The following is a 26,295-nucleotide window of genomic DNA, read 5'->3' on the forward strand; positions in this document are numbered from 1 at the left end:
CGAGAGAAAGGCGGTGGAGCTGGGAAAGGGTCTAGAGCACAAGTCTGATGAGGAGGAGCTGGGGGGACTCATCCTGGGTAAAAGGAGGCCCGGAGAGGACCCTAGCTCTGTAATTCCCACAGAGGAAGTTGCAGCCAGTTTGGCGTGGGCTCTGCTCCTCCGCAAACCAGTAATAGACTTAAGCTGTGCCAGAGGAGGTTTAGGATGGAGACTAAGGGAAACTTCTTCACTGAAAGAGTGATTTAGACATTGGAACAGGCAGCCCAGGGAGGTGCTGGAATCACCAACCCTGGAGTGTTAAAGGAAAGACTAAATGTGGCACTTAGTCCCACGGTCTAGTTGACGTGGTGTTCAGTCGTGATGATCTCGAAGGTCTTTTCCAACCTTTATTGATCCCATGATTTTGCATAGTTTGCTTCCTAATGTTTGGCCGGGTACATGCTGCACAGCCAACGGCTCCCATTTTGGCTTTATTTTCTGACCTTGCGCTGTTGATAGGAAAGTTAAACACATCAAATCTGGTGTGATTTTCCCCCACCCTGTTCAGTGCTCCACTATCTTCATCATAAAACTGAAGTGGCTCGTGAGTTGTAAAAGCTGATCTGTAAGGGACAGGTTTATCTGCTTTGTTACTTGCTTTGTGTTGTATTTATAATTTAGATAATATGGATGGATAGGACCCATGTGCTCCACACACCAGAGCTTCTCTGGAGCGCAGATAACTCCAGTGACTGGGCTTCATTATCAGCTGATTATGTGTATGAGCTCCAGAACTGGACCTCATTTCACAATTACCTGGTAGGATAGCAAACATAATCCTACTCAGAGAGATTGTGCCTGTTTCGCAGTGGGCTCATTCCTTGCTTAACTCCTTGTGTTCTAGGGAAAAGATGGATCTTAAAAAGAACAATGGGCCAATCTCCTCACTGTAAAAGATGCTAGAGTAGCTGTAGGCTGTAATACAAGGGAAGAAGGCTCTGTTGACAGGTGCTTTCTTGTATGTTAGTGGAGGTGAGATTTCTTCTTGGCTAACAGGTAGGTCTTAGGGCTTGTTAGGTTGAAAAAGTAGAAACAAGCAGAAATCAGTAGAATGAATCTTCCAGGAATCAACCACAGTTTTTATGCTCCTTCAAGCAAATGCTGCTGTTGTAGTGTTCCTGCTGAATGAACCCTCCAGGCAAGCCAGGCTGTTTGAGTCTTCTTGTCTCCCAGTAGCCTTCAGGGAAGGGTCAGGCAACTCAGTCCCATCTGAACCTATGTTCTAACTCTGCATCATCCTGTAGTAACAAACTGCTAGACTTCATGTGAAATGCATGTATCGTAAGAAGTCTCTTAATGCTAGTATAGAGAAGACTGAATAATTATCCCCTTTAGGCTTCTATGAACTTTAATGAGTTTATGTGTTTACATTATGTTGTTATTCTTTGTACCCATCTCCCTTCTTTGTGTCTGTGCTCAGCAGAACCATCTTTCTTCCTCTTAGAGTGCTTGCTCTTTGTGCACCTGCTCTTTGTGCCTGGGTTCCTCTTTCTTGCTCCTTCAGGGATCCAAAAATAGAACAAAGCTTGAGAGATTCAACCATGAACTGCCTTTGAAGAAGGAGTGAACTAGTCCATCTGCCAGTTTGGAGTCCAATCCATAAGGACTTCTAAATGCCTTACCTAAGTCCGCGCTATTACTATGGGCAGTAATATTTGATCACTCTGCTCACTCTGCATTTAGCAGTATTGAATATTTTCTGCCAGAGATCTGTCAAGATGGTGAGCTCTTTCTGTAAATTTGCACTGTTTTTTCAGTAAATAATGTATGAACAAGTCAAAGAATAGAAATCCCAGCCTAACCCCTTTGTGACCTTAATGGTAAACTCCCTTCATCACAAAAAAAGACAATTTACCTTTGTTTTGTGTTTTTGAATTTTATAGTTAATACAAAAAAGACATTCACCCTTTTTTATCATACCAGTTTGTCGCTGTTGATGGAGACAGGGACGTGATGTTAACACACTAAAGATCATGTAGCAATGGCTCCTTTTTATTGTTCGGCAGCTCCTTTTATAAAGCTTCCAAATTTCCCGTGCTTACAGACATGACTGGTCAAGGGTCTTCACTCTGCCTAGCTCACTGGGCAGTGATATGGATGTATCTGTGCTTCAGAGGAGTTGGCTGAGGTGTGGTGTCCAGGGACTTGTTTACTTTGAGCTAGGCTGATCAAGCTGGTGTCTGTTAAACCAAATCATCGGTGCAGATAGAGTCCAGCTATATCTGTCATAGTTCCCCCTTCTCAGTTTAATAAAAATGCAAGGTGTTCTCTGCTGTCTTACCTGCAACAGTCCTTTGCAGATAAAATGACAGGGCAGCATGACGACACATAAAATTTTACTTGACAGGCATAGCCTGTCTTAGCCAGTGATGCATCCCACAGATCATCGGAAATGTTACATCCATTCCCAGCAGCTCTCAGGCAGGATTACCAGCAGTACAAGCTCTCAAACTGGCACACTGCAGGCCTATTATTGGAAGCTACAAACTCACAACTTAACTATGAACAGGAAACATTTCAACTTTAGAACTGTGGGAAAAGCTAATAACAGAAAAAGCAACTTGTCCAGTTTAAGTTTTTGCCTTAAATAAACTTGTCATCTCAAAAGGGTCCCAGATCACTATGTATCTTTTGCATGAGTTGTTTAACTCACTGCTCCATAATGTCTGCTGCAGCTTGGTCAGGAAGATCCTGTCTCTGGTCCCGAGCAGGATGCAGAGTAGAGTGAACACACCTGGCAGGTATCCATCATGTTCCGGTGTCTGTGGAAACACAGGGATACCCATTTCCCCATGTAATGACATCCCATGGACCTTCCCACCTGTTTGTGGTCATGTCTTTTACCATGACTTCAGGTGGCTGGGCATCTCTAGATGACGGCAGTGATAGGAAATTACTTAAGATTACTGGGTTTTGGGATTGTTCTGGTACTGTTAAAGTGATTCAAGGTATAAACAGCTTTTGCTACTTTGCTCTTTGGGATTTCACTGCACACTCCCCTGATGAATTTCTGCGTGAGGCCATCGTGTTATTAGCCCCATGAAGATTCATCCCACTCTGAGGGCTGTCAGCAACCTCCCAGAAATGGCTTAATTAGGGAGATGGCATGATCAGAGGTGTTTTGAAAAAAAGAAGAGCATAGATGTTTCTGGTTCATCTTTCTTATAAGTTCAGAGGTGAGGCTTAAACTCTTTTCCTAATATGGCAACATCTGCTTGGGTGTGGGGGTGCATTGCAACATCTCATAATTTTTAATTTTAGTACAAAAAAAGAGAAAAAAAAAATAAGTACCTTGAAAAAATTCTCACTTTTTGGGCTAAATAACTTATTACTGCTTTATAACTCGGTTTTATAACTCAACTGCAGTTTTTTATGTATTAAATTATTTTGAATTTGTTACCCTTTCTTCTTTTCCAGCCAGTTACTTCGATTATTTAAATTATTAAAATAATTTATTTTAAAAATTAAAATTCAGTCTCTCATTGCTATAGTTTGCTTTTTAGTATGGTGAGATGTTTTCAAGTGAACTATATTCTCTTCTTTATATAGAACTGGGACTTACAGAACCTTTAAACTTTTTTAACATACAATTTGAAAACAAGATAACATATGACAGCAATGACTTATAAAAACTTTCTCAGTGCAAAGATACTCTGCTGCATAATTTTTAACTAGTGTAAGCTTTATAAAAACTCAGTCTCTTCTTTGAAAATGTGCCAGTGTCCATACTCCTGGTTTGTGTCAAGGTGTAGGAGTCCTTTTGAAGCCATGGTCTGTGGTCATTCAATGTCCTTTGCGTGTTCTTCTTCAGGTGTGTTCTGCTTCTTTCATCTGCTGCAGTTGTGGCTTGATTTGTTTTGCAGGAATCCATTTAGGGCCTGCACCTGTGGAAACACACACAAAACCTCTCCCCCATGTTATAAGAGGCTAGGGCCCCAAAACTTGTCCTGTTTCAGAATCTTTTATGAACAATGGCAGCTTTGCTCAGTTCCTTGAGCTTCGCTTGATCACCGTTATCAAAGTGTCTGAAAACTGGGGGCATCTGTTCCATAAGGGAATTATTTAAGAAGTTAAAGATATGTATAGCTTTATTTAACCTTTCTACTGTAGAGAGCACTTCTACTCCTCCTTTTTCTCTTTCCAGGAGTGTTTTCAGTTCTCTGTGTGCTCTTTCTACAATAGTTTGGTGGTGGATGAATGAGGTATTCCTGTAGTGTATTTGATACCCCACATGTTGAAAAACTGCTCTAATTTGTGAGAAATGTAAGCTGGTCCACTGTCTGTTTTGATATCCTGAGGGATGCCTAGGGATGAAAATACCTGTAGGAAATATTGAATTACATCTTTAGTCCTTTCTCTGTCACGTTCTGAAGCATAAATTGCTCCTCAAAATGTGTCTATAGAGAGATGTACGTGTTTGAATTTTCCAAATTACTGATATTGTGTTATATCTGTTTGCCTTATCTGTAGGCTATTTAAACCTCCGTGGTTTACCCCTGTTACTGTTGCTGGGTTGGCTAGCTTTTGGCAGTCTGGACATGATGGGACTATTGCTTTAGCTTGAATTTGAGAGATGTTAAACATTTTTACCAGGGCTGATATATTCTGGTGAAAGAACACATGGTTTATTCAAGCCTGTTCAATAACATTTGGTAGTGTGTTCTGTATTGCCATTGCCAGAAGGTCTGCCATTGCATTGCCTTCTGCTATGAAACCTGGGAGGACAGTGTGGGATCTAATATGTGTGATAAACTAACGTTGCTGTTGAGAAGACAGAAGAAAGATTAATTTTTTAAGTAAAGTGTATAACTAATAATTTGAAACTTCTCTGAGCAGAGATCCCTCTGCTCTCTCCACCATACCTGCAATATAAAAGGAATCTGTTACCAAGTTAAAAGGAAACATGAACTTAGAAAACACATACACAATAGCTGCTAGCTCCACAATCTGGGTGGAGCCTTCTACTTTGTCGATGTCTGATTCCCATTCTTCAGTATCTGGATTCAGCCAAGCAGTTACAGGTTTCTGAGACTTCTCTGAGCCATCTGTAAAAAAGGAGATTGCCTCTAGGGATGTGTGACTCCTTAGAGGTTTCTGACTTCATTTCAAAGTTGAATTTAATGACTTATATTTAGGGTAACGAACTGAGATTTTTCCTGCAAAATTTGCAAGGGCAATTTGCAAAACTTCTGAATTTCAAATTAACCATTCTAAAATACACAAATTGGACTGGCAAAAATATTTCTGCAAAATCTTCGCCTAAAAAAAAACACTCAAGATCTGGCTTTCATTATGAGCTGAGACATAATTTCAGGGCAGGTTGTTATAGTTTTACCCATTTGTCAAGAGAGAAAGACCCATTCTAGTATTACAAGATGGTCTTTCTTCTCCAGGTCCTTATTGGAAAATCATGAAGTCCCCATGAAGTTGGGGACTTTCTCCTAAAACTGCAAACAAAAAGGCTAGGTTAGGATTATAATGGTGTGCCTGACATGATTGAATGGCTTCTAGAACTTCTTCCAAGGCATTTTGAACTTCTTTGGTGAGTTCTCGCAGTGAATTTAATGCTGTGTCTTCTTTTAATAAGTCAAATAAAAGGCTTAGGTCCTGATTTGTAGTTCTTAGCAGAGGTGTGATCCAATTGATGGTTCCTATGAGTTTCTGCATTTCTTTAAGTGTTTTTGGATTGTCTCTCAGTTGAAGCATTTGTGGTGTTATGGTCTGTTCTGTAATCTTGTTTCCCGAGTACTTCCAAGGAGGAAGCTGCTTTATTTTTTCCTTGGCTACAGTGAATCCTGCCTCCTGCACTGCTGAGATGACCTGTTCTGATGTTCCTGCATAGACGCTTCATCTTCAGCTGCTACTAAGATATCATCCATGTAGTGTAGTATGAGGGAATTTGGATGTTGTGCACAAATGGGAGAAAGTATTTCTGCAACATACCATTGGCAGATAGTCTGCAAACATGCCTTGCAGCAAAACTTTCCAGTGCTATCTACTTAACGGAGCTTGCTGGGTAATAGATGGAATGGAACAGGCAAATGGTTGTGTGTCATCAGGATGCAGACTAATATTTAAGAAACAGTCTTTTAAATCAATAACAGTTAATGTTCAATCTTTAGGAGTCATAACTGGTAAAGGTAAACCTGTTTGCAAAGAGCCCATCTCTACCATAACTTTGTTAATTTTTCTGAGATCATGTAATAACCTCCATTTTCCATTGTTTGGCTTTCTGATTACAAAAACTGGAATGTTCCAAGGGCCAGTAGTTGTAGCTAGATGTTCTTTGTCTAACAGTTCTTGTACTGATTGTTCCAGAGTGGCAAGTTTTTCTGCTGGTAGGGGCCACTGGCTTTCCCAAATAGATGTGTCAGAGGTCCATGTAAATTTTAAGGTGTCACACTCATCTACAGCCCAAATTAAAAATTTGTTTCTATTTTCAGACCCCACTGTGATAGAATGTCCCTTCCCCAAAGGGCTATATCTATAAATGTCTTGGTGGTAGCAATGCCACTCTCGGGTCCCTCAAAAGTGACAGGGTGTAAGGTGCAAAAGCTGTCACAGTGACCTCCAATACCTGCCAGTTGATCCAGCGTAGGTACAATGGTCCAATCCTGTGGCCATTGATTTTTTGATATCACAGTGACATTGGCACCGGTATTGATCATGCCTGCGAGGGTGATGGTCTTCCCAAGATGCTTTAGGACACAGGTGAGATGCAGCTGCCCGCAGCTGATCTGTCTTGTCCAAGTGATGAAAGATATGTCACTGCATCACTCTGATAGGAGAGAAGCTTGCACTATGATTAGTCCTTTAGGTAAGAAGCAAGGGGGGTCAGGACAGACAGCTAAAACAGTGATTTCTTGTGAGGATGTTACAGACAGTACAGTTGGTGAAACAAAAAAATCCTTTGTCATGAACTCTGTTCACTCCCATTATTAAAAATCCATGAGGTTTTGGTTCAGGACCTAGCTATGCTGTGGATATTGCATGATGGATGCAATACATTATCATTAACTGGTTGGGCTGTGCACAGCTCCAAATGGGTACCTGGGGGCATTGTGGCTGGCTGGTAGTTTGGTGTTGCAGCTGTGAACCTGATGGTCAGTTGTTATTCCTGGCAAGTTGGACAGGGATTCTAGTGTCACAGTGTGCCATTGCTTCACGCTCGGCTGTTCATTTACCCGGAGATGACATCTGCAGTCCTGTACTGAATGAGAGCAGTATTTTTGTAACACAGGATAGCTGTTTAAAGAAGATATATAACTGGGAAATATTAGTTCTTTTGGTGTTGACTCAGCAAAAGGTCTGGACTGTGCATGGATAATATTGTTGGAATAGAGGTATCTTCATTTGTCAGCAAGAAAATCTCTTTAAACACTGTAAGGTAATGAAGTCTAGTTGAATACCTCTAGGTGCTTCTTACTTGCCCCTATGAGCGCTGGCATGAAGTTTCTAGCACAGAAGAAGGCTGCAGTGGCTCCTTAAAGGTAAAGAGTTTCAGAGCAGAGAAATTAGGATCTAAACCTATTAAAAATAAGAGTATGATTAAAGCTTAATTTTATCTTTTAACAAAGGTTTTTACAAGCCCACAGTATGGGGCAAACACAATTGCTTTTAAGCTTTACAGCCTTATATTGTTACATAATTTTTAAGTGGTTGAGAACAAAACTTACTTTAGATTTTGAAATCCCATAACTCAAATTGTAAGATTTTTTTGAAGAGGAAAAGAGATACCCTAATGTCTTCTCTTCTTTGGAAGGTACTTTGAAAAAAACACATCAGTTAATTTCTGCTTGGGGGGATAGTGTACAAATAGAATTACTACAGAAGCATCTATTCATAAAAGTAATTTTAAATGAAGGTTTGGGATAGTGGTAACATTGGCATAATATCAGTACTGACTCTTTAAATCATGTAGGAATTCTTATTTGAATAGTAAGAGCAGAAAATGTCTACCAGTTAGTTGTGGGAAAAGACAGGTTTAGCTCGCAGCTGCAAACACTCCTGACAGCAATTGACAGTTTGAATTCAAAACAGTGGGTTTAGTTTTTCAGGTTGATTGAGCAAACATGATGCATGTAGAGCGCACAAAAGCAAAATCAACAAACATTTTACTATAAAGTTCAAGACCTATTAGGCAAGCTGTAGTGCTTATTTTTAACACTGGCATAATACCTTCACAGTAACTGCAAGAGAACTAGCTAACAAAGATATGTTACATGAATCAGTTTCAAGTTTAGCACATGCAAATGCTGCAGTCTTCCCTCTTAGGGAAGAGGCTATTCAACTAATCCAACCTTTTCCTTTATTGAGTAATAGCTTATCAGAGTTTGCAAGGTATGAAAGCTTTAGGAGAGTCAAAGCAGTGGCAGGCAGCAGTGGCCACACTTCACCCGACACATGCTACTGTGTGTGCGGAGTGGGAACTCAGTTCTTTGTTGGCATTGCCTTGGCTAGCGTTGCAAAGTTCCTTGGTTTGCTTCTTCACTGCCCTTACGTAGAGAGCTGCTGATGTCTTGCCGGGCCTGCCAAGAGCGAGGCTCGCCCCCATGTGCCGTGCGGCTGGTGCTGTCTTCAGGACAGCCCGACCACTACTGTCCCCACGGCACTGTGCCCCCTGTGCATGGCTCCCGCCGCCTCTGCTGCCCCTTCTCATCACCGGGGGCTCTGCGCATACCCTGATAAACTTAGAGTTGTTGGCTAAAGGCGTAGAAGGGCTCAGATGGAACGCTGTGGTAACGCAAACATCGTTCTTTGTCTCTTCTGCTGATGCAGAGTGGCGGTTCGGATTTGGTTGCAAATGCGATGAAATACAGTGTTCCATAGAGGGATGATAGCTCTGGCTTTCTCTGCTGGTATCTCCTGCATCCCTTGCCGGTATGTATGCCAGGGACAGCTCCAACTCCGGCAGGGGCGGTGCACTCGAGACAGCGGCTTTGCTTCCAGGTATCGTGTCTCCGGGAACTCCTGGTGATGCATTTCCTGGACCTGTCCCCAGAGAGTGGGTCGGAGACGCAGGTACACCCCTAGAGGGCTGAATTGGAGGTGCTGGCAAGTCCCATGGAAGCGTGGTCTTGGAGCTGGCCCACTCGGTCTCAGGAGCCCGCAGTCCTGGCATACACGTGGTAGCAGGAGGTGCCTGTGGTCCTTAGTGTGCGCTGACCCAGTGGCTGCGCAGGCAGGGTTCGAGCTCTTGGCCGCTCTGTGCCGTGAGAACACTGCAGCCCATACAGCTCACAGGGGCTCTTTTATCCCTGTCTTTTTAAGAAACAAAGTCCATACTGGTGTCGAGCCTCCCGCTACCATGTTCCCAGCGGTGTCTCCATTCCACGAAGGGGGGTCTAGACCCACGGCTCACTCCGCCGCCTTCTGCAGCAATATTCCACTGCTCCGCCAGGACTGTGCAGCAATTCCCCTGCCCACGGCACTATCCCACCACCGTTCACAACCTCACCTGCTGTCTGCAGCAGTCCCACTGCGGTGCGGCACTATCCCATTGCCTCCCACAGCACTATTCTGCTGCGCCCGTCTCCCTGCAATACTACCGCCGCTGGTTGCTGTCATGTCAGGAGGTCACCAGATGTCACTGTTGACGCGACGTTAACACTGAAGATCATGTAGTAACAGCCACTCTTTGTTGTTCAGCGGCTCCTTTTATAACGCTTCCAAGTTTCCCGTGCTGACAGACATGACTGGTCAAGGGTCTTCACTCTGCCTAGCTCACTGGCCAGTGATATGGGTGTATCTGTGCTTCAGAGGAGTTGGCTGAGGTGTGGTGTCCAGGGACTTGTTTACTTCGAGCTAGGCTGATCGAGCTGGTGTCTGTTAAACCAAATCATCTGTGCAGATAGAGTCCAGCTATATCATTCATACCAGTTTGCTTCTTTGGGAGTTTTCAGTAAGAGACATTGCTCAAATCTCAGCTTTGAAATATTTTTTAACAGTCTGACAGGTCACCTGTAACCATGCGGGTGTCAGTGCATTCAGATATTTAAGCCTGTGTGCATTCTTCAGAAGTTGTGTTTCAGTCTTTTACATTTATCATGGGAATAATAGGCAAGATTAAGTGATACAGAAATTGGACTCCTGGGGCCCTATTCAGTGGCCCTTCAGAGATTTTCAGAGCCAGATCTAGAATGGGTACTGGGTTTGCTTGTAGTGATGAGATATTGATAAGGTGATTTTTTACTTCCTAGCTTAGTAGCTTCTCACAGAATGAACCGTATGCTCCACTTGATTTCTTCACAACTGATCTTACAAAATAGTTTTTGAAGGAGATGATGAGTAGTTTGAATTTCTTAAGACAGTTTACATAGCAGCTGCAAAACATAGTTGGTTACTATTACTTCTTGGAAGTTTTAAAGATTAATACTTATCCTTATTATCTTGTCTTCAGTAGATATTCTTGCTAATAGTTGAGTTTGGAATAGAGTAGTACCTGGGAAAGGTTGATTCCAGCATAGAAATCTTGGTGACCTCTTCTATTTTGTATAATTAAATAGTAGTCATGTTTTGCTTTTTCTCCAATTTTTTTTCTTCCTCTGTACCTTGACTTCCTGCTTCTTTTGCTATGATTTCATGATGTTATTTTTTGTAAATCGTTAATAGAATTGTGCGTGGTTTTTATCTTATGAATTCTATATGCATATATAATTCTATATACATATAGGTATGGTATATGTGCTGGTTAGTGGAAAATTAACAATACCAGACAAGCTATGTCTTTACAGATCAAATGATGTAATTCTTTGTTTCCCACTTACATTCCCAACTGACTCCAGTGTTCTACAGGGCATGAAAATCTGCAGCATTAGTGAGAATGTCATCACAGAATAGTTTTTCCTTTCATTACTAACATCCTGCTTTAGTTTGGGACTTCACAAGATCAGTTCATTTTGCTCATGTCATCAGCCGTTCACGTGTGGGAGGCATGGATGGAAAGATGGGGTAGTCAGCAAACACTTAGTTGTTGACTTTATTTACTTATGAGGAAATCATGGATCTTCTCCCTAACTGCCTCCTGCAGCATTTAATGTAATAAAATGCTGCTTAAATTTATAAGCATCTTTCACCCATGCTAGGAAGTTAGTTTGAATTTTCAGATGTGCTTTACTGTAGGTGGCCTGTAGCAACAATGGAAGAAATCTATGAATTTGGGTGCCTCCAAGAGAATCAGGCTTCGGGCTCTGTGCAAATGTCTTAATAGTCCCATGTTTGCTTCTAGATCATTTATTTGAGGACAGGCATAGTAATATATTTTGTGAAATCTGTATTATCTTTTGGATTTATTTTTTTAAGATGAATTGTTGGCTTTAAAAGGATATTCTGGTACTGGATTTAAAAAAAAATGTGTGATAGCACACAAAACATTGTCTAGTCATGTTGGTCTGTGACTGACACAAAAAATTATTTTCTGTTCATAGCTCTGTTCTTAAGACATTGCAGCCATGACTAAGAGAGAGGCAGAGGAGCTGATAGAAATTGAAATTGATGGAACTGAGAAACAGGAATGCACTGAAGAAAGGTATGTACTTTCTTTGCTCTCTGGGATCTCAGTTAATTAACAAATTCGTTTTTCAGCAGTTAATTAACTAATTCATTTTTCTGTTTCTTATCTAATTAAATGGTGGTTTTCCAGAAGTTGAAATGTATCCACTGTAGGGAGTCAGTATAGTGCTGTTACGTTCCTCAGCCTTAGTTATCTAAATGCCAAACTGTTTAGTTAGCTCTTGCCATATGTTATTTGTACTTCACTTTTCCTATTTTCATGTCTGTAATAGTATGTCTGTGTGTGTGCTGCAAACCTTTCAGTAGATCCTTCTGTAATTGAGATGAATGTTTCTGTATCTCCAGTCCTTTGCTTTACTGTTATACCAGATTTCTACAGGATAATTTGTTTTTAACAGAGCAGAAATTAGATCGTATTCATTCATACAGAGCTCAGTATCAGCTATACTGTTGTTAGGGCCATACTAGTAGGATACTCTCTGATTTAATTGCCTCAACTTGGATTTTTAGTTTCCAATGCTTCCCTTCTAATTTTCATTACTGTGTTTGGAAGCTCAGAGCATCAGTTAATGTGTAGAATAGATACTCAGAGCTTTAGATGATGTGTTGCAATCTGGTCTAAGCACAGAAAAGCAAAGAAAGCTAATTCTCTGTGAATAAAACAGGTCAAACTCAGAAAGGTATGAAATATACTCCAGAAGTTGATTAAAACCAAATGAAGTTAGATGTTGATAAAAAAATGAATATATTTTATTTAATATTAAAATAAGTAAAGAGAAAAGAAAGAAAAAAAGAAAATAGGAAAAGAGGTGGGAGGCAGGATCAGAGAGGCTGACAAATAGTAAGTAGAAGCATATCACCCTTCCAAGGGTCCCAGTGACATCTCGTTGCTTCCCTCCATCTGGTGGTGAGGGTCCCTACTAAAAAGTATAGAATCCAATGCTTTAATACATGTTTGGACAGGTGGGAAGATGCAGGTATCTCATTGGTGAGGGACAGGTTTGACACTATCTCTTGCGAGACTGTGGATCTGTTGCATCTTGTAGTATCACATGCAGTGCTCTGGTGCAGGGTCTGGGGACCCCTTTAGGGGTGGCCTTTGATGGGTCATGACAGGCCCTCTGTTGTCCCTCACATGGTTGTCCCTCACACAGATGTGGCCTTCCAGGGGTCAGTCTGCCCAGTGGAGGATGGGTGTTCACTGCATATGGCCAGAGGCTATGGCACACACCCAAAAACCTCTCCTCCTTCCCCCGTTGGGTGTAGGGATCTATGGGAGCCTGGCAGCAGAAAAGCCTGGAGCCTGTCTTCTACCCCGAAGGTGCTGGGCTTAATCCTCTTGTGAATGTATTCTTTACCCCAGCCCAGACTTGAGTCACTTTATCCTGTCTGTGTTAACTTGCAGTCAGGGGCCTCAGTCAGGAGGCCATTCAGGATGAGGTGGTCTTCCATGCAGCTCTTGTTACCTGCTTTTGCTATAATAGGCAAAAGTCTTTTATAAAGATGTTTAGATGTTTTAGCCATAAACCATAACATTTCAGTCTCCAACAGGTAGAAAGAACTGAGGCTGGTTAGGTTAACCACTGTTTAAGAACCTGCTCCATAGAACTGATTCAAAGCCACTTAGTTTCTCACTGTTCTAAGTTCCTTGTGTATTTTTACCACTGACAGACTATATCTGTGTACATTCTGGTTTCATTCCATGTAAATGAAGAGAGCCCAGCTGTGTAAGGTCATTGTTGTAACTTGAGTCCTGTGATAGTGACATTTCCAAATGCCAATTTTCCAAGTGCCAATACTGTCCTTGTAGTGTGGAACAACTGTGTCCTGTGACTAATAGTTCCTTCAAGGCTCCATGTTGCTGGACTTCTTTCTGGTTGCCCCTTTTAGATGTTAAGGTTGCTATTCTTGTGCTGACTGGTGAAAAGACATGGGAAGTTGCTATGTATGAATGTGAACATTTTTTTTCCTTCTGTTTTCCCTGTCTGTTAAGTTTCTGTGTTTGCTTTTAACTTGAATATCTTTTAAATACAGTCCAGGCAAAACAAATAAAATTAGTTTACATGCAAGTTAACAATATATAATATGCTAACCATGGCTTACTCTCTTGAAGGAGGTGATCTGAATCTTGGTATTTACCTGAGTTTTTTAGTGGTGACAGGGTGAAAGAAGAATTACACAACTGTAAAATTAATGAACTCAATTTAGTAATTGACTCAAATGAAGGGTACTCAAACTAATACCTCATGATATTAAGATTTCAGAGTCAGTATTACTTTTTATCTAATTTACTTCTAACTTTTATTGAGCTTTTCTATACCTGCTCTTTTAACATGTAGGTAATGATTTATTATATTAACTTGCTATTTAAGCATTGTTGAGCAAACCTACACCACTGCAGAATTTGTGAGTCAGGCTATTGACATCAGTGAACCCATTGGAAATCTTAAGAAGTTGCTGGAACCCAGACTGCAGTGTTCCTTGGATGCACATGAGATTTGTCTGCAAGATATCCAGGTAAATTGAAAGATTATGAAAGATTTAACTTCATAATAGAGAAATATTTTACATACTTCTTGCCTTTTTTGCGTAGTCTGTGGAATTTGTGCTTCATGTGGAATATTAACTACAGTTAAGAGTTTAATTTCATGTCAGGTTCATTATCATCAGATCATGTAATATATACACACTAGTTCAGTGTGAATACAATCAAAATACTCTTGGAGTTCCTGGTGTGAGGTTAAGAAACCACATTACAAGTGAAAGAAGAATGAGGGCAATGACCCCACTACTTTCTCTTGAGGGATCCCACATCATTTGTTGCTGCTGAACTTCCATAATTCTAATCTTGTTTTGAATCCAAATGAGAAGGTTTCTATGTTATTGAGGTATAGCAGAGCATTGCTCAGGAAATCCCCCCGTTTTCACAGGCATTGCCACATGTTAGGCAGTATAACTGCTTTGCAATTCGTTAAGCTATGTGTTTTATAGTTACAATCAGACATCCATGGCTTTTCCAGAAACAACAGAAGAATGTTGTTTTAAAGATAAGAATTTTTATGAAGGTTCTAAAAACTCAGAGAAGGAACTGTAGATAGTTTCCAGATGGTGAAGGTACCTCCCCATATGCATCACTTCTTTTAGGTAAAAAAACGTTCGTGTAGGCAAAAATATGTTAATCAGAACAGAGTGGCAAGTTTCAAATACAATCAAGTCTTTTCTGTTATGTACTATTTTCTACAGAGTACTAAAAATATTTGCACACTTCTTCAGAAAATTTTCTGCGGGCACCAAGTGTTTCTAAGGGAGAATAAGTTAATTATAACTATGAGACTAATACATATTTTTAATTTTTAATGCTTTTATCAAGCTGGACCCAGATCGAAGCCTTTTTGATCAAGGAGTGAAAACAGATGGAACAGTGCAACTCAGTGTGCAAGTAATATCTAGACAAGGTAAGCAGTTACATTTGTGTGTTGTACAGACAAACTAATATTGTAGGAATACTTTGTGAGCAAACCGAACCTTCTATTCCTAGCTGTAAAATTGAGAAAATCAATGACTGGTCACCAAGCTTCAGAATGTATTTTTCATTGTGTACTGTAGTTCTAAGTAGTAAAATTAAAATAAATGTCATGGACTAATGCTATTTAAAAGAATTTTGTATCATTTTTATAAGTAACAAAATCAAACACAAATCCAGAACCCAAACAATTCTTTGTAGTAGTGTCTGTTGCAGTATGAGGTTTTCCTCAAGGTTGAGTAATTACTCATATCAGATCAATATCAATGCCAGCAAAAGATTTTTGTGTAGGTAGGTGACAATTTTATCCCTCCGAGGTAAGTGAGTTTGTGTGCTTTCGGAACAATTACATTTTGAAAGTAGATGTAGCTAACTGAAAATGCTTGTCAAGGTCCAGGTTCACTGTCTGTTGTCTGTTTTCTTTGGATGAGAAGTCAGAATAAACCATTGTGTCAGAGGAACATTAGCCATTTGGGTACAGATTTGTTGAAGCATAGTTTTTATTTGTATTATCTGGTATGACAGGATTTCCTCTTGTCAAATTCTCAGGAACTAGCAGCCTCATTGTTTTGCTTTTTGTCCTAGTTTTCTGCTTTGCCCCCTCCGTATGTCTTGAGTGGAAGGATAACCAACACTCTTTGAAGACAATGTACCTATTGGGCTGTGGGAACAGCTACAGGTGTTTATTTCTGTGTTTTCGAACAGGGACAAGTTTGTACTGAGTAGATTAGTTACTTATTTTGAGTTATATCAGCAAAGCAAATGAGCAAAATTTGGGGAGCGCTTTTTGTTACCTTGTGGCTTCATTGTAGATTAAACTGAAGAGAACTTTTCTGCTTTGTATTAACAGTCTTCAGTGAGATACAATTTGCATTTAACACTGAGTGTCAGGTGACTAGTGCTAGGTTGAATCCTCAGTGCCCTGTATGTAATGGGGAGTGTACTACCTTTTTGCTTATAAAATAGAATGGAAATATCCTTCAGGGAACTACAGTAACTGTTCTTAATTCATGCCCAGTAACTTTTAGTATTCAGGGCTCAGACCTCCATTTTCAAAAGGATGTGAGCGATGAATATATTTACTATAATCTTCCATGTTCTTTTCGTCTTGTTTTTTCCCTCTAATGCAAAACTGAGGTTCATCATGACATAGCACAAGGAACTTCTTGCTCTCTGCCCCCATCACACCTTCTCTTCCTCCTTCTCCCTCTCCCTCCCTCCCTGCCTCCCCTCTTAAAAGAAACACTTGAATATTAAGTATTTCTGTGTCACTTTGGAGCACTCCTCAGTGTTGTTTTTCAGGTCTTGATACTTCAGCAACTCATAAGAAATCTGTTTGTTGAAGGCATGTAGAATATAACAGGGCAGAATATCAGAAAACAAATAGCATGCATATAACAAAAGGAAGATATTTGGATCACTAACAGGAAAATGGACTTGTTACTCTTGAGCACAGTAACCCTTTGAGCCGGATGGGAAAAAAGAGCTTCTTACGCCATCCTCATATTTTACTTGCATGAATGGGTTTTTGAGAGAGTCTCAGTTCACTTATGTTTATTTTTCCCTAGCTTGTGTAATGTAAAGAATTCAGCTAGGAGTAATCAGTGTGCTGGATTGGATTTTCTTATTTCTTGAAAGAAAAGCTGCTATGTCATTTCAAATGTTCTACCAAATTTTGGTCAGCTGGCTTTAGGTTCAAAGACAACATGTGAAATATAGTTCTTCTTCTATAGTTGAACTTGAGTGTAGTTCATGTGATTTTGGAAGGAGCCTGTGTTGCACATGTTAAATTTTCATGTTGACTGTTAAAACAGTCTCCTAAGTAAGATATTTATTTGCTTTTTCTTCATGTTTGCTTCTTCATCTAATCAATGACTTACTGGTTGTCAACATCTATTTTCACATCCTTGATTTCACATTGCTGAGTTTTGTATTCTAGGGCTTTTGTAGTGCTTGTTCCCTTTCTGATATTTTTTTCAAACTAAATGCCTTTTAAAATCTAGAGGAATATTTGTCTGAAAGAGACTTGTAATACAGGTACATATTCTGTTTGTTTTCCCTTACAAACTATTGACTGGATTGTGGATTTAGCATTTAAGGCTGTTACCTGCAGAACCATCTCATGCTGTGCTTTAATATAGATTAGACAGGAAGGACACAAATACTTTTATGGTACAAGATACTGAAGGTACTCTGGCCATATGATGTTCTGTGAATCCTACTTTCATCAGCCTAACCATAGTCAAGGTTTTCCAACTCATGATAAAATAGAATTGTAAACATTCTTTATTTATGTGAAAATGTGGTTGATAAAAGTATCTTAAAATTAGTGTGGTTAGTGGCATTATAATGAAAGTTGTATGTCACAAAAATTGAAATAATTTTGAAAAATCCCCTGTACAATGTCAGAAATTTGGTGAGGCAGCAGCTGGACAAAACACCTCAGAAGACAGTAGAGAGGATGGTGATACAAAGCATTAGTGAATGTGTTCTTTCTTGCTTCAGAATAGATACAGACTTATCATGTTAGCTCCATGATCTAATATCTGAAATGATAGACATGAAGCCAAAACATGAATTGCTGTTGAATCCTAAAATGGAAAGAATTTTCTAAGTTTCTTTTAACTTGCTGTTTAACACACTGCGTGCTGCAAAGTGCTGAAAGAAAATATTAACTGATTTGTGTAGACCCCAGAGATATCAGGGAAGTATTGTAAAGTCGGAAAAAATGCCTTATGGTTGGAGTAAAGCTGGATACTTGTTCTGGGTCCTTTTGGAGGTTGCTTTTTCTATTTGTTTGGGAGTTTTTTTGTTTGGTATATTTCTTACAGACCGAAATACTTGTATTTTATGCTCACATGCTGAACATTCTGTTCAAGATCTGTGAAATAGATCAGCTAAATAGAATAGGAAGCTGTAATACTGGGGGAAGAAGGAGGGACAGCTTTGTTATTCACCTTACTAAAGTATATGCTCTTTAACAGAGTATGTTATTCTAATTTAGGACACTTGCAGAAATCTGATGACTATTTTGTGTCCTGCTTCTTTCCTGGGTTTGCTAATCCTATTAATAAGAAAACTTTAAAACAATATTCTTGTCATATTTGCATTACTGTCTTTAAGTTTTGTGTTGTCACACAAAACTGGGAGCTGGGATTGTTCAGCCTGGAGAAAAGGAGACTCAGAGGTGACCTTATCACTCTCTACAACTTCCTGAAAGGTTGTTGTAGTCAGGTGGGGGCTGGTCTCTTTCTCCAGGCAGCAATTGACAGAACGAGAGGACACAGTCTTAAGCAGCATCAAGGGAAATATAGATTGGATATTAGGAAGAAGTTTTTCATGGAAAGAGTAACTAAATACTGGAATAGTCTGCTTGGGGAGGTGGTGGAGTCACCATCCCTGGATGTGTTTAAAAAAAGACTAGATGTGGCACTCGATACTATGATCTAGTTGAGGTGTTAGGGCTGAGTTGGACTCTATGATCTTGAAGGTCTTTTCCAACCTACACATTCTTAGAGTCTGTGATTCTGTGATTCTGTTTCCATGCTTAGGGACAGAGCCGAAGTTGAACATCCTGGAAATCGTGAAGCCTGTGGAGACTGTGGAGGTTGTGATTGATCCAGATGCTCATCATGCAGAGGCTGAAGCTCACCTTGTTGAGGAAGCTCAAGTGATAACCTTGGATGGGACAAAACATATTGCAGCAATTTCAGATGAAACATCTGAGCAAGTGACACGATGGGCTGCAGCACTGGAAGGCTACCGGAAAGAGCAGGAGCGCCTTGGGATACCTTACGGTAATAGTGCACAGCTATGGGCATATTCAGCTGGGGGTTGGGCTCTTGTGTTCTGTGTGGGGTTGGTGCTCAGGGATCTCAGAGAAGAAAACCTGTGGTATGGGTTAGTATCTGAGGTTTTTATCTTTTTTTCTTCCTGTTAGAGCCAGGATTAAAGCACAGGAGACGCAGTTTCTTGTATTCGGGATCAGTGGTTTATTAATTGTTATCTATAGTACAGTCTCACAAGTTGTGAGTTCTTGCTAACAAGGTAGAAAATGGCTCTAACCAAGGTCTTTCCAAGGTCTTTTAAGCATAATTTGTCCAATAACAAGATGACACCTATATTGTTGTCACTTTTAACCCAATAACTAACCACCATGGTCTGCAATGTGGACTTTTCACCCAATTAGAAAACATCACCCAAACCCATGAAGAAGAAGTTTAAAGAAGAAGAACTTAGCCAACACCCTAAATCCTCCATCTTGCTTTAATATATTACTATATTCTAAAGCTTAACTCCTAAGTTTTGCACCCTGTGATGTTACATGCTTCTATTCAAACTACACACCCATAATCCCAGTGCTATCACTCAATTTTAAAAGCCTGTTCTCCACGGCTTTTGGTCAAATGTAGGGCTTGCTTGTGGGTCAGTGCCTTTTAGCACAGAAAGCCTAAAATCCTCAACTTTCAGGGTTTCAACACTAGCACAATGCAAATGATCTGCATAAGGAAATTGTAGAATCATGGAATGGTTTTGAAGGGACCTTAAAGACCATCTGGTTCCAATCCCCTTCCATTGGCAGGGACAGCTTCCACTAGACCAGGTTGCTCCAAGCACCGTCTAACTTGGCCTCAAACACATCCAGGGATGGGGCAGCCACAGCTTCTCTGGGCACTGTGCCAGCGCCTCACCACCCTCACAGGGAGGAAGTTTTTCCTAGTACCTAATCAAAAAACCAAGGAGAAGTAAAATGAATGCTCTTAATAGTTTTATTAAATGAGTGCTTTCGTGCTGTAACTTGCCTTGTCAATGGAGTCTTTAGAAAGCACTTTTCTTCCTGCCCTCATTAAAAACGTGTGTATTAGCGATAAAGCTCTTCAAGTGTGTGTGGAATTGGACAGACTCAGTAGTTGGTATTGGGGTATTGCCTGTAAAGTTGCTGAAACAAGTTGTTCATGGACTGGAGGATGCTGAATATTCTGTTAAATCAGATTTTTTATGAGAAGCTGTACTGGATTTCATCATACTGGAGGAAGATGATTCAGAACTGAAAATAAATATTCTTCTAGATGTAATTTTTTTGAGTTAATATTGTTACTTAGCATGTTACTCTTTTAATGTTAGCTTAAAAGCACATCTCTGTCTAAGATTGAACTGGGACTGTGGGATGTAGACCTGTATCATGTTTGTGAGATTATCCAGCTGAATTGCTTCTTATGACTGGCAGAAATGTACTGTCAAGGCATATCCAGGAAACTGTTCTATATGAGCAGACCCATAAAACTGGAATATATTTGGCAAGGGGGATGTTTGGAAGGGTTTAAGAAATCCAGTAAGTTAAAGGTCTTTGCAAGACATGTAGCTTTAAATAAAATTTAAAGAAATTTTATTTCTTTAAATCTTAAAATAAAAAAAAAGTGACATCTGCTTGAGATAATAAAATTTAAAAATACATAATCACTCTGCTCCATTGAAAAGCAGATGTTCCTACTTTAGTTTCTAGTTCTTATCTGTTGACATATTTTAATATATTGTGTGCAGCATTGACATCTCAAAACTTGATGCTCTGGCTGAAAACGTCATGCAGAAGCAATCACTTGCCTCCAGCAGGCCAGTGCTCAACCAGGCGCTATGCAAGGGATCCTTCAAAAAAAGCTGGTCCACAGTTTTATTACTGATATTCCATGTAATGTGGAATATACCTTTGGTCAGTTGGAGTCATCTGTTCCTCCTCAGTTTCATGTGCACCTCCAGCCTACTTGCTGGAGTTGCTGAATGAGAAGCAGAGAAGGCTTTGCATTGGAGTCCAATGGTCTGACCAGGTTCTTTTAGATATTCCATGTGTGGGGGGTGTAATATTGAATATCAAATTCACTTGAAAATCATTGATATTACATGGGATTTCTGGCTTAGTAGAGTGATAAAAGGTACGTTAGAACCTAGCAAAAAGGTAAGATATACTTAGATGAATACAGCAGAACATTGCGCAATCCCAGTCCAAATCCCAACAGGATTCCTGGTACAAGTGTCTATATTATACTCACTGTCACGAGGTTAGGTGTCCCTAATGGCCAGGTAGGAGAACCTGAGCTGCAGCCAACTCAAGCCCATTGTTCTCTTCGAAATTCTCTTACTAGTTTTGTGGTTTATGTTCTCTGTGTTGGGCTGAGCCACATCTTCGTGGCCTCTGCAAGTGTTGCTCAGCAGTAGACAAAACATTTAGTGTGTTATTGAAAGTTATTTGGTCAGTAGCCTAAAGTATAACACAACAGGGGCTTCTGGGAAGAAAGCTAGTGGTGGTTTTTGTCAGCAGAAACTGAGATGATTTGAATAAGTTTAGAATGTAGTATTTTATCATAATCACAAATTTTTGAAGAAGAGTATCCTTCTGTGGGAGAGTGTAATAATGTGTCTTTTCAGAGTGCAGCTAAGGCCTTTCTAAATCCCAGTCAGCCTCTTGGTAGAGAAACTGCTTAAGAAGTATTTGGGCAGCAATCAAGCTCACACAACACACACATTACCAGGCTGAGTCCCAGATCAATTCCCAGCAAGTGTTTATTCCAGGGTGCTGAAGGTGAATCCTGAGGCAAAGAGAGTGAACATGTGGGTTTTTTAGTTATGTAGGGTCTCAGTTTCATGTGTGGTACAAGGGGCAGGGCAGGGGGCAAGTGACCATAGGAAAGAGAGGAACAGGACACCAACCCCCATAGCCAATGGGGAAACAGGGAAAGGGGATGCCATGGGGTGGGTGATGGACTTGTGAAACCCAGGGAGAAAACTGCACAGTGTCTGCAAGGATCCATGGGAGGGGAAGCCTTTTACATCTGAGATATCTTTAATCTTCACTTTTCCAGGGAAGGGCAGTTAGAAATTCCTGTAACGGCATGAGGGTCTCCACAGGAGAGAGTGTTCTTTCTTTGAAGCTGAAGACCTGTGGAAGAAGAAAATGCTTTTTTGTGTGTGTTTGAGATATGTCAGGCATAGTTCTCATGTAAGAACTGTCTCTAAAAAAAAAATCACTCCTTTACCCCTTCCTTCACCCCACCAACCCACACCATTCCATCACCATTTCAAGTGCAGTCACCAACTTCCCAGGCAGATTGTGTCTCAGTAACTCTGCTTCCTGATGTTGTGGTTTTTACTCTTATGGAAGTTATTATATAATCAAGGAGGAACTTTGCAGTGTATGATGACGTTATTTGCAGTTTTATCCATCTTTTCCAGACCCAGTTCAGTGGTCAACAGACCAGGTGCTCCACTGGATGGTGTGGGTGATGAAGGAGTTCAGCATGACTGACATCGACCTCAATGCACTCAGCATTCCTGGGAGGGACCTCTGCAACCTCAGCCAAGAAGATTTCTTCCAGCGTGTCCCACGGGGAGAAATCCTCTGGAGCCACCTGGAGCTTCTTCGAAAGTGTATGGCAGTTTGGTTTTTTGGGGTTTTTTTTTTTCTAGACTTTTCTCTGTGAAACCAATTATGAGCAGTCATTTTGCCTTTACTTAATGTTGGGGGTAAAAATCAGGGTATCAATACAAGATATGAGGAGGTATTAGAATGTGCTGCCATGAGACATTGTCTGCATGCTAAACACTGCATGTCTTTTATCAAACCTCATAACTGGTGGACGGTAGTGCATGATTATTCCACCTTTATTTTTATAAAGCTTCATAGTTTGTGCATCTACAGAGTTTGTTAGTTCTATAATTAAATACTGATTGTGAGTTATTAAGTGTCGTATAGAAGTGGAGATTATTAAGCACAGGAAGTGAAATCCTTAGATAGCACACAACACGGCTGCTAAATATGTGCATTTCACATGTACCATGCTTGGATGTAACTTGCCAGACTAATAACTATTTCTATCTTCATTTACATGATATAGCCAAAGGTTTTTGAGGATGGAGAATACATAAGGTCATGGAAATTTGCCATGTACATCCTTCTAAAACTTGAATGACAGATGTTAACTATCTCCACTTGTAAGACTATGAACTATACGTGTCTCTTGCAGACTGATAGCAATTTTTTATTTCTTCTCCTCTACAAAATAGGAAAGTTTTTGATCTTAAGGTGACTTATTATTTCCGGGTTAAATATATACCTGCTGGGTTTTTTTGCAATTTGTAGATGTGTTGGCTAGCCAAGAACACTCTGGAGAAATAGCAACTGTTACAATTGATCAGCGTAAGTACATCTGTCAGCATTAATTCACACAATTCACTGTTTGCAGTTTTAGCATTGTACTGTGGTTCAGCAGTATTCATACAACATTTAGAAAATCACTTGAGAGAGTATTTTTCCTTGGGGAAAGGGAGGAGGATGTATTTTAAACTTCAAAACTTAACGTTGACTTTGTATTTTGTTACTGGCTGAAATATAGTGTTTGACCTTAACTATGGAATTTTATAACTGATTTTGGGTGGTAGATTTTTCCACTTTTTTTAAATAGGCTGCTTAGGATACATCTTTGAAGTTTTTAGTTGTTTCAGGGCTTTAGGTTATATACTGCATTAATGAATGGATCTATTTAAATATTAATTTCAAATAAAAAAGTGTTTCCAGAACCTTAAGGGTTTTGTGGAAGAGATGACATGCTTAGAAACCAAAATAGAAATAACTTTCCAGTATTTGTAGCTCATTCTTTTAGCTAAGCAGTGTCATCAGTTATTAAAATGAATCAATTTTCAGAAGTCTTATAAGCATCTTACATGTTAAATAGACAGACTGTTTATTACGTGCTGTGGTTGTGTCTAGTTAAAGCCAGTTTGAGTGGGGCATCTGCATCCTCCTACACCATTGCAATAGAAGGTGTTTGCTGTTTAAATATCAGGTATGGAGGTTGTGCAGTGACTGTAGAGAAAAGGGCATTAGGGCAGATCATGTGGGAACAGCATGAAGATGAAAACAAGGGCTTGAGAGAGTTTGGGTTTTTTTTATGGAAGCATGTAATACATATGATAATTAAAGCTGGTGTTTTATCTGTAATGTGGCACTTCTGCAATGAGTCTAAAACTAGACTCATATAAGAGTCTAGTTTTCATATAAGAGGTAAAAAGATCTTTATATTAAACTTAGCATTGTGACTTAATACAGTGTGCCTTTTTAGCAAAGGAAAAGAACCAGCTTCTAGATGTTATGATAATACACGTAATAAATAAAATATGCCTATTTCTGTGCCAGCAAGTTATAATTGATGTTCTGTAACATTCTCTGCTCTACAGCTGTGCAGATTATACCAGCATCTGTACAGCCTGCTACCCCAACCACCATCAAAGTGATAAACAGCAGTGCAAAGGCAGCTAAAGTACAGAGAGCTCCAAGGATCTCCGGCGAAGATAGGAGTTCCCCTGGGAACAGAACAGGTAATGCCTCGATTATTTTTACATGCTAATGCTCTGAACATTAATTTGACATTAATGACCCATTAATTTGAATTACAGTTAGGTGAAACACATCTTCATAGCTCCAAATGTGAGGTTTGTAGGAGTCCATTTGGTGTGAAGGGAGCCATAGATACAAAACTCTGTGGTAAGCAGAGGCAGCCCTGACAGTTTGGTCAGCTCACACAAGCACCATGTCAACATGATGCAGTTTTTCCATCCTGCAGCAAATAAAATGCGTTAATTTCCCATCACTTAACAGTCTGTCCTCTCAAAACACTGCATAACATTTACTCAAGCTTTTAACTTCTTTTTATTTGCAGAAAGGGAAGAAAATAAATTCTGTATTGTAAAATGTAGCTGCTACTTGGACTGTCTGTTGTGCTTCTCCTCTGTTTCTTCCCAATCTGGCGACTTCAAAATTTATAGTTTCATATTTCTTGTTTAGTTAAATTAATGCATTTCTGGAAAACTGCACACAAAATTTGCAGTTTAATTTTTGAATTACTGTTATTTGTACATACACTTTGATTATTAATTTCTTTATTTTTTCATGCTGTCATTTTTGTTTGGCTTCTCTTAAATATTGTGAATTTTTTTATTAAATCCTTCTCTTCCTTCATGAGTTTTTATTTGTTTTAGACCCTATAAAGGCTTCTAATGATGTCATTCAGAATTTTTAGGCCAAGGTTTTATTGGCTGAGATTACTGAGGAATGCTCTGTGTTTCTCTCTTTAGTCATCAGGTCTGCTCTCTGTATCTCGTTGAGAATTTAGGAATTTACTTGAGTAAACTGGTACTTGAGTTAGAAAGAAATCTTAATGATTGGATGTGAAAGATGCCACAATGATGTAAGGTGAAGTTTGGGGGTTTGTTTTGTATTTCTCATATTTCATGTTGAAAATTTATTTGAGACTAATTTTTCTTAAAAAAACAGCTTCTATTACATATATATGTGTGTGTGTGTGAAGAGGAATTAGCAGCTCTTTCTAAATCTGTTCTATTTTAAAGACAGATATGCATCTAAATGATTATGTTGGGGGAGTTGGGCTTTTTTAAGTTCTAGGGAAAGATTTATGTGCAATCTTGATTAATTTTTTTTCCTATATTCTTCATTTTTTTAATAAAAATGGGTACTCATGACTTTTCAGGGAAACATTTGCAAAAGAATTATTAGAAGGGATTAATTAAGTGTCTGTGCTGGTCTGCTTTGATATGTTGGTTGCAAGTTTTTAGCCATGAGTGGAACATAAAAAGGACAAGTTGAAGTGAAACTTATTATTCCTGTTTTAACAGGGAACAATGGCCAGATCCAGCTATGGCAGTTTTTATTAGAACTTCTCACTGACAAAGATGCTCGAGACTGTATTTCTTGGGTTGGTGATGAAGGAGAGTTTAAATTGAATCAGCCTGAGCTGGTTGCACAGAAATGGGGACAGCGCAAGAACAAGCCCACAATGAACTATGAGAAGCTTAGTCGTGCTTTGAGGTAAGAAACTTAAGGAACTCACAGGGTGTGATCTTCTTTCATTTGGCTACCTCATTTTTAATTAACATAATGCAAAACTTGCAGCTGTTTTAGTAAAGGCATAACCAAATCTTCTGAAGCTGGTCCTTGCAATGAGAGCTTTAGGAGAGAGGTATTTGCTGGGCTTTTTGCCTTTGTTTTGAGGGGTTTTTATAATTTTTAAAGAAGCTAGAAGAATTACTTCTTGAAAACAGATTTTCTTTTTTCCAGATCATTCATTTGGGTCCCTTACTTCCAGAAATATACCTCTTTTTTATTTATTCTCAATATTTATGCTTTTAGTAGCATGCCAAACAATATTGATTATTGG

At 39.6% G+C, this 26,295-nt stretch overlaps 1 protein-coding gene across 4 annotated transcripts in view; it reads left to right on the forward strand.

The window, feature by feature from the left end:
* Positions 1 to 26,295, forward strand: part of GABPA (GA binding protein transcription factor subunit alpha) — a 33,109-nt gene that overhangs the window by 498 nt on the left and 6,316 nt on the right. For 2 of the 4 annotated variants that reach the window (XM_066340757.1, XM_066340758.1), the window contains exons 2-9: positions 11,466 to 11,566; positions 13,923 to 14,067; positions 14,921 to 15,005; positions 18,625 to 18,870; positions 22,298 to 22,492; positions 23,205 to 23,261; positions 24,299 to 24,439; positions 25,754 to 25,946. In XM_066340757.1, the coding sequence (XP_066196854.1) occupies positions 11,490 to 11,566; positions 13,923 to 14,067; positions 14,921 to 15,005; positions 18,625 to 18,870; positions 22,298 to 22,492; positions 23,205 to 23,261; positions 24,299 to 24,439; positions 25,754 to 25,946 (1,139 nt within the window). In that variant the 5' untranslated portion in view covers positions 11,466 to 11,489. Of the gene's footprint in view, positions 1 to 1,741; positions 1,761 to 11,465; positions 11,567 to 13,922; positions 14,068 to 14,920; positions 15,006 to 18,624; positions 18,871 to 22,297; positions 22,493 to 23,204; positions 23,262 to 24,298; positions 24,440 to 25,753; positions 25,947 to 26,295 lie in introns of those variants that run through there. The other 2 variants (XM_066340759.1, XM_066340760.1) reach the window with 2 other exon arrangements.

This window comes from Sylvia atricapilla, chromosome 2 (genome assembly GCF_009819655.1).
Source record: "Sylvia atricapilla isolate bSylAtr1 chromosome 2, bSylAtr1.pri, whole genome shotgun sequence".
Taxonomy (NCBI): Eukaryota; Metazoa; Chordata; class Aves; order Passeriformes; family Sylviidae; genus Sylvia; species Sylvia atricapilla.